The sequence below is a fragment of the Nelusetta ayraudi genome, unplaced genomic scaffold, assembly GCF_046127955.1.
Source record: "Nelusetta ayraudi isolate G7.1 ecotype Tasmania unplaced genomic scaffold, CSIRO-AGI_Nayr_v1 ptg000011l, whole genome shotgun sequence".
NCBI classification, from domain to species: Eukaryota; Metazoa; Chordata; class Actinopteri; order Tetraodontiformes; family Monacanthidae; genus Nelusetta; species Nelusetta ayraudi.
The window spans coordinates 10,135,858-10,144,243 of record NW_027466061.1 but is presented as its reverse complement, the minus strand read 5'-3'; the positions used below and the strand labels follow the sequence as shown (position 1 = coordinate 10,144,243).

At 43.9% G+C, this 8,386-nt stretch overlaps 1 protein-coding gene across 1 annotated transcript; it reads left to right on the top strand.

The window, feature by feature from the left end:
• Positions 1 to 40: 40 nt before the first annotated feature.
• On the top strand, positions 41 to 5,797 carry ints15 (integrator complex subunit 15). Its single transcript, XM_076020739.1, has 8 exons — positions 41 to 149; positions 975 to 1,175; positions 1,257 to 1,478; positions 2,289 to 2,454; positions 2,547 to 2,824; positions 2,924 to 3,161; positions 3,928 to 3,967; positions 5,361 to 5,797. Exons 2-8 carry the CDS (start codon positions 981 to 983, stop codon positions 5,584 to 5,586), a joined length of 1,365 nt encoding a protein of 454 aa, XP_075876854.1. The 5' UTR covers positions 41 to 149; positions 975 to 980; the 3' UTR covers positions 5,587 to 5,797.
• The last annotated feature ends 2,589 nt before the right edge of the window (positions 5,798 to 8,386 follow it).

The following is an 8,386-nucleotide window of genomic DNA, read 5'->3' as shown; positions in this document are numbered from 1 at the left end:
CGTTTGCAACAGGGCACATGCATCACGACAAATGTCAACTTTATCCCACACTGGCTTCCGTAGTACCCGGAAGTGTTTCATCAATGCTAAGCGATCATTCACTGGTCTGAGCACAACCTTGTTTAGTGATTATTGGGGCTTTTTCAAAGGTAGGAATGCGCTTAAATAAATAGTTTTATCTTAAACATAGGTCCTGCGAGTAACTTATTTTACTGGGTAGTATTAAATAGCCCTATCGACAACCATGCTAACTAGCTGTAGCTCTGGCGATGACCGAATCAGCAGGGCGCTTTGGTCCACCTGGAAAGTGTTATTTGGGTCTGTAAATATACAGGCTACATCAGGGTTGTGATGAAGAAACGCTATAACGTTTAAGCTGTTCGGAACCACGGTCTTAAGTAAAATATGCGTCGCTTCCTTTTTTTTCTTTTTCTTTTTTTTCATGTATATCGCTAGAAAATGTGAACGTAAGATTCAGATGCGGCGAAGTTTTTATATATATATATATATGTATATATATATATATATATATATATATATATATATATATATATATATATATATATATATATTAATCAATTCGAATTATTCGACAATCTCTTCCTTATCAATACATTTTTAATTGACACGAAACATCATTCATTCAAATATAGTGGCGCCATCTGCCGAAAAATAATGATAATATAAAAATATATATATACATTGAAAATCTATTGAATCCATCTGATACAAAATGTTCTTTCTTGTTAATTATTCTTGCTTTGGACTCTAGCTCCTCATATCATGAATTCTCCTAACAATATAAATGCTTGAAGTGTTCTACGTCATTATTATAAAGTTAAAACTTACTGAAAGCATTGTTATCAAATGTAGTCATAATATTTGGCTCATATCACTTGGCCACTTGAGATTAACATCTGATGGCTTTGCTGATTTTCTCTAAAAAAAAAAAAATCTTTTTTATCTCCTGGCAGGAGGAGATGGGTGACATCCGTCAGTCGCTGCTGCCTCGCGATGTGCTTAGTGCAGCTAAGGAGCTGTTGTACCACCTGGACATCTACATCTGTAACCTGGTGCAGTCCGGGAGGCAGCCACCTCAGGTTGACGGCAAAACCCTGGAGCTGGTGGAGGAGTTCATTCTGCACTCGCCTAAAGACAGAAACACGCCATCAAGGGTATGGCGTGCCATAGAAGGCTTTTGTGCGCACGCTCTGTTAAAATGAGTGCAACCAGTGATGTGTTTGTGTGTCTGACAGAGGATGAGTGCTCTTCAGGAGCTCCAGCTGTTGGAGATCATGTGCAGCTGCTTCCAGGAGCAGAGTCGGGACGCTGTCCGCCAGCTCATGTTCTCCGCCCTCTTCAGTCTCCAACGCAACCAGGCGGATGAAAGTCGCATGTCTCTGTTGAGCAAGCTGGTGTCCATGGCGATCGCTGTGGGCAGGGTTCCTATCTTGGAATGTGCTGCAACCTGGTTGCAGGTGGAGTAAAACTGTTTCTGCTTAAATGTATCTTATTATACAGTACACACTTCACTAATGTTTTCTAACAATAATCTGAATCTCCAGCATGTCAGTGAACACCCGTTAGTGAAAAAAGTCCTTTGTTTAGTGTTTTTCCTTGCTGAAGCACACAGTTCAAGAGGCCAACCCTCTGTGATGTCACAGAGAGCATAGATAACACACTGTTGCCTCACTCATCCAATTACAACACCTGAGCTTGGTTTTTGTGCCTTAACCAGCACGCAGAATGTCCAACACACCTCACTATATTTACTGGAGTTCGGTAGATTGTTTTTTTGTTATTTTATTTCATTTTTAATTTTTTTTCATTTATTCATATGTGCCTTTGCAGGGCTGTACAGTGCGGCAGTTTTCGTCGCATTTGCAAATAAAAATCATCCTGTGCCGAGAGAAATGTGTATCCACTCGCACATGTGTGAATGACTTGCGCAGGCAGGCATCATGAACATGATCATGAAGTGGGAAAACTGCTCCATGGGAGGTGTAGTCGTAGTTCTCCGTGTATACTATCTGTCTCAATTCAACTATTTAAGAACTACATTTTCTGGTTCAAATTAATTTCACAATAAAAATGTTAACTAACTCCACCTGGATGTGCTACTGAATTTTTCTTTGTGCTACTAATATTTTCAACTTGCTAGCACTGCTGCTACCACTTTAAAAAGTAAGCGTACAGCCCTGCTTTGGGTTTCGGCTTGTATTTCAAAATGTTTACATGTGGTGCAGTGCACTAAACGTTTGTATCTGGGTGTGTATGTGTCCCTGCAGAGAACCCACCGTGTGTACTGTGTGCGCCTGGCGCAGGTGCTGGTGGACGACTACTGCAGCATGGTGCCAGGGTCAGTTTCCACCCTGCAGAACATCCACAGCGCCAGCCCACGCTTCTGTTGCCAGTTCATCACTGCCGTCACCACCCTGTATGACCTCAGCACAGGTGTGTTTTAGGACCAGCGTGATGTCGGATTAGTCTGCGAATAAAATAAATGTAATGGGCTGAAAGTAACCTGAACAGTTTCTTTCTTTTAGAGGAACTGACTCCTCCATTAGAGCTGCTCCAGATCATCGTGTCGTGGATCCAAGATGACCTCCGCCTCGTCCTCATCACCTTCCTGAACACGCCCCTCTCCGGCAACCAGCCCATCAACTCCCTTGATGTCACGCCACTAGGTGGTTTGGTGCGCTGGTGTGTAAAAGCGCCGCTGGCCTACAGGGGAGACAAAAAGTTGGCTTTGACCAACGGCGCCACCGAGAGTGAGTCGGAAGTGGGGCCTCTTTTCTCTACGCTCCACCTCAGTGTTCTTCAGGTATGTCTGCTTCCTATAGGAGTGTGTGTGTCCCCCAAACTCCTGTCGACATGCAAAGCAAAGATACCACTGGCGTTGTTCCTTTCCTTCCACGTCCAGGTCTTCTTGCTGCTGCCGACCATTCTGAATGAGAAGGGGCTGTTTGGTCGCCTGTCGCTTCTGCAGATGGACTCTCTGGCCACTCTGACTTCTGAACTTTCCAGACTATTAGACTTGGCAGACAAACAGACACACAAGTCGTCCGCCGACACACAGACGCTGTCCCAGCTGACCCTGGACCGACTGGCACAGGCCCTGCAGGTGGCCATGGCCAACGGAGCCCTGCTGTGCTCCAGAGGTAAGCTGGTGAAAGGTGAACACACCATGATTACCTAAAGCTGAGTTCTCATAAGCCATGTTTTCATTACAATCCCTGTAAATTGCCATCTAAGAAAAATAGTAGCGTTTTCACATGCTGTCCTAACGGTAGCCATGCGAGACCAAGCGAAACAGGGAATGACTGTAAATGACACACTGCTGCAGCTCGCACATTACACATGTTTAGCTCATTTTGCTCAACTCACTTCCTACTTGGCTACACGCCGGGTTCACACAACACCATCACCCTAGCTGTCAAATTTCCACCAGGTGTTTTCACATGCGACTTTTCCCGACAGAAAAGTATTTTTCTCTCTCCAAAAATGCAACCTTTCAAGATCTTCACATGTTTCTAGTGACTGCAATTGACCTGTCAGTTTGTTTGTTTTTCTTGCTTGGTGAAAACTGAGTTATATAAAAAAAATCTATTTATTCATTTATAAAACCCCAATTGATTTGGTATACTTTATTTTATTTTTTCCAAATGAATTAACCTCCAAGTACACCAGATGAGTTTTAGACAATTTTATTACATTCGCCCACCTGGCACGTTGTTTAATTATTGCGCAATCACTTTCCCACCTCCTTTACTCCTTTATGTCAGAAGGTAATAAGAGCAAATCCAGATTCTTGAAGTTGACCCACCGTCCTCCTTTTATATAGTTATATTGTTTTGTGTTATTTCCAGTCGTTTGTACTGTTTAATTCAGTCAAATGTGTAATTCTTTTCTCTCCTGTCCCCATAGAGGACCTCCGAGCCATCTGTTCCCGCCTCCCGCACAACAAGTGAGAACCAGCGGCTGATGTCACTTATTTTAGTCTTTGTTTTTCACAGCTATCATCTGTGGCAACCACAGGTGTCAATGTGAAGATAAACTTGTCAGTTAAATACTCTGAATCAGCACATGAAAGATCCCATATTGAAGCCTTATTTTTCATCATATGCGTTCATGACTGATTTTCAAAAAAAACAAAAAAAAACCCTGATGTTTGGTGGAGCTTCCACATGTTTGGAGGGGATGTTAATATTGATCACTGTTTCTGAAAAATGGTAAATGGTAAATGGACTGCATTTATATTGCGCTTTTCCAGCACCTTCACAGTACCCCAAAGCGCTTTACAAAGGCCTCTCATTCACCCATTCACACACACATTCACACACCAATCGGTGGCTGCTGCCATGCAAGGCGCTGCCAGGCCAATTGGGAGCAATTTAGGGTTAAGTGTCTTGCCCAAGGACACAACGACGGACTAGGATGGAGCGGGATTTGATCCGCCAACTAGGGATGGGCGATATATCGGCGTTCGCGATATATCGTCAAAAAAATTCACTGCGGTTAGAATATGTCATATCGCGGTAAGAACGATAGACTCCTGTCTAAGACGTAAATATGTGCGCAACGCACTTGCTGCTGGCAGCCGGCAGCTCATGTGTTGCGCAATAACAAGCACGGGACTGATAGCGTACCCACTGCACTCAAGAATCGATCATGGATTGTGTGCATAGTGAAAATAAACACCACGAAAACGATTTGCAAACATCCTGTTTTACATTTGATCCTGTTATACACGTGTTTTTTCGAGTGCGGTTTAAAAAAAATCCCAAAAGATGGAGTTGAATTGTTTTAAATTTTTTATTGTCACTTTTATCGTTATCGCAATAAATGGCACAAATTATCATGATAAAATCTTTAGTCCATTTCGCCCATCCCTACCGCCAACCTTTCCCCATGTGAGAAAATGGGGAAAGCAAGAGGAATAAATGTTAGACTTCTCTCATCGCTGGGAGGTTCACTGGCAGCTTAAAAGACAAATTATTATTAGACAAAAATGCAAAGGTAAGTTTTGCATAATACAAAGGACTTTTATAACAAATTGGTTTTAGTTCTATAGCACTAGTGTCATAGATGAAAGCCTTGTCTTTCACATGGTTGAACAGTGTCACAGTTTTAGAACCATAAACATCAAAACAACACTGCAAGCCTCGCATTCTGCTAAAAAGTATGAAATTTGGGCAAGTAGCAATTCAGAATTGTTTCCAACAGGAAGTTGAAAAGCTAACCAACAACTACCCAAATGTGATGCAGAAAACCACTTTGATAGCGTGCACACGTCTAAATTGGTTCTATGCACATACAATATAATTAACTTTTTTTTCCCCCACCCTTTGTGTCTCTAGCCTGCTGCAGTTGGTCTTGTCCGGTCCTGTCATGTTCTACAACAACATCCACACGCCTCCTCTGGCCTTCAGCCCACATGCAGCTCACTCCCCCCTCGCGTCGCACGCCACACACCCAGTGCACACCCCTCACACACCTCTGGCCACCCACGCTGCCTCTCACCCTCAGTACCCAGCTCAGCCGTTCATGACGGGGATGCCGTTCCCTTTCCGCCCGAGCCACTGAGACAAACTTGGGGCAGCAGGGGTGTGTGTGTGTGTGTGTGTGTGTGTGTGTGTGTGTGTGTGTGTGTGTGTGTGTGTGTGTGTGTGTGTGTGTGTGTGTGTGTGCAGGTGGACGTGTGTAATGTGATGTGATGTTGAGAAGATTGATTTGCTTTTTGCTACAAGTACTGTGAGACTGAGAGGTCCGTTCAATAAATATTTTTTTACCTCAACCTAGTTGTTGTTCCTTATTTTGACCACATGAGGCCACTTATGCCCCTCTTCCCTACTGAAGGTACAGTGCGGCGGGAATGCAATTTCAATATGTTTTAACAGGGTGAAATGTATTGTATAAGAAATGAATTATTGATGGAACAAAACAGAGGTGATGATATCCGACATGTAAATGTGGGAAAATTAAATTAGGAGATACAAAACGCAAAGTGCAAATATGGTGCTCTGGGCTGCTTCATTTTGAATTAGTTAATCCAGGGTGGCCAAACTTTATTTACAATGGGACACATGACAGAACTGCGTGGTTTCGGCGGGCCACGAAAGTTTTGCTGACGGGGGTGGGGGTGCTGGTTGGAAATTGCGTTGGGGGGGGGGGTTTATGACTGCCTTCACACGGGCCAGACAGAGACACGCAGCAGGCTGGATGTGGCCTGCGGGCCGTAGTTTGGCCATGCCTGAGTTAATCAGTAAAGTGGCTCAAATTAGGAGCTGTATCTTATCAACAAGAACTACTGTAGGTCTTGGCATAGATAGTCAGACACCTGGGGTGCCACCTGCTGGAGAGGTACTGCTCGCCAGCACCCTCTTCAGGAAAGTAAATAAGTAATACAACGGCGTCTCCCTTTGTGTTCTGACTGAAAATAACACATTTACTTTGCTTTGAATGAATGCTAAATAGCAAAACTTATAACTAAGCAGTCACCTGAACAGGTATTATGTTGGATATCATTGTTAAAATAAAACCTTGACGGTTTATTGGGTGTGTTAACAGCTTTTGGTGCTCTGGGGCTGAATGCCGCTGCCGCCTCACAGAGATGGGACATTTGTTGCACAACCCAATCTGCCGCACCTGTCTTCCCGAGAAGATGGCGGCACTGCACTTCTCCGGAAAAGGTGTGAAGTTCGTTTTCACATTTAAATGTTTTCTGGCTTGTGTTGTTGCCATTCGAGTTATCGGAGGGTGACAACCTTTTCTCAGGAATCAACAGGTGTGGTTTTGTAGCAGTTCTTTTAAACATTAAGACATTTTTACATTTCGTGAACCGTGAGATACAAAACCGTCAATAACAAAAGAAGGCCTTGTGTGTTTCGGAGACGGTGACAGGGCGAGCAAAGCTTCACTCAAAGATTCTCCATCAGATCTGTAGTTTGGCTCCACCAATTGACCTAAGGACATTTCTGGCTTGGTGTGTTGGTGGTCAGAGTTCTTTGGGAAAAGGTGATTGAAGAAAGACGCTGAGACTCTTTGTGGTCTGTGTTCAAAGGATGTTGCGTGCTCTTGTTAGAATAAAATCTTAATGTAATTTTTCTTTGTATGTGATCACATCATATCACATCAAATAACTAAAAAAATAAGTAAAGGTGTTTGTCACTTGCTGAAGTGAGCCAAATGTTTTTTTGGGGGGCTCTTCTGCGCGTCGGAGGTCAAGCATCAGGAAAAATCCTTCTTATGTCACTGTTGTGATGTGATTCTTTTTTTTTTTTTTAATTGTTATCCTGTTGTAATATTTCAGGCGGCGGTCATCACCCAATTGTGCTGCAGAGAGAGGGGGTTAGAGGGCGCCGCGGAGTAGCTTCACTGAGGGCCCTGTCTTCAACCACCTCGGCTCATTATGTAACTGAAGATGTTGCAGCGAAGCCCTCTGTGCGCATGCTGGGCCTCTGTTTCAGGACAGATAAGTGTTATCGCTCATCTGCAACGCGGCAGAATTTTTTTTTTGGCACTCCCCGCAACTCCAGCTGTCCTCGTCCAGGAGGGCTATTGCATCATCCTTTCGGTGGAGCCCCGACACCAATCCAGTCCATTATGTCAAGATTCAAAGTACAAAAGCCAGATTCTATGTGCATTAAGTGTACGCGGGACTAACTTCCCCATGCTTCTGTTTTGATGTGCAATATTTCAGTGGTGCGGATGTAATTGGAAACATCTTGGAACACCAACTGCCAGGGTGAGCTCGGACGAGGCACCTGGTCTTGCGGCATCTTTGGATTTCAGCCGCCGTCCTCTCGCTGTCTCCAAGTGAGCTGAGAGCTCATTGTTCTGTTTTTGCTCAGCTGCAGGTCATATCATCGTGTCAGTGGTGCTCCTCACTGCTGAGCTCATGGGTGGGACAGCGATAAGGGTATCTGTTCTGGGGCAGCGGTGAGTTACTGTTAGCCTGCAGGAAGGTCCCGGCAGATAATATTCAATTGAAATGGCTGGTTGGAGCCGAAAGTGTGCGTGAACCGATGCGTGTTCAAGGCTTTGGCTAATTATCTGGATGCAATCAGGCTTCCAGACACCAGCAGTTTCAGAATCTACAATGGTGGGTGTATTTATTATGTCAAATCTCCAATTTTCCCCTCATGGTTTTGCAGGTACCGTTTGTGCAAAACCGACTAGTTAGAACCCTAGAAATGTATGTTTCTTTTGGAGGACGTAGCTCCACATCTGCAGGTGTGCTGCGGTTTTGTGGGACTTTTTGTGTCAGCAGCTGCCGAATTCCTCCACAGAAAAAAAGAGAAACTCACAAGGTCAAACACCCAAAGAGAATTACAAAGAAACCATTTTGCAGAGCTAGCCATAAACTAGAAAGTAAAGTAAAGTA

Coding starts and splice junctions, on each gene's coding strand:
- ints15 (XM_076020739.1), top strand. CDS start 981: ATGGGTGACATCCGTCAGTCGCTGCTGCCTCGCGATGTGCTTAGTGCA. Junction 1,479..2,288: donor GTGCTGCAACCTGGTTGCAG/GTGGAGTAAAAC, acceptor GTGTCCCTGCAG/AGAACCCACCGTGTGTACTG. Junction 3,162..3,927: donor AGCCCTGCTGTGCTCCAGAG/GTAAGCTGGTGA, acceptor CTGTCCCCATAG/AGGACCTCCGAGCCATCTGT.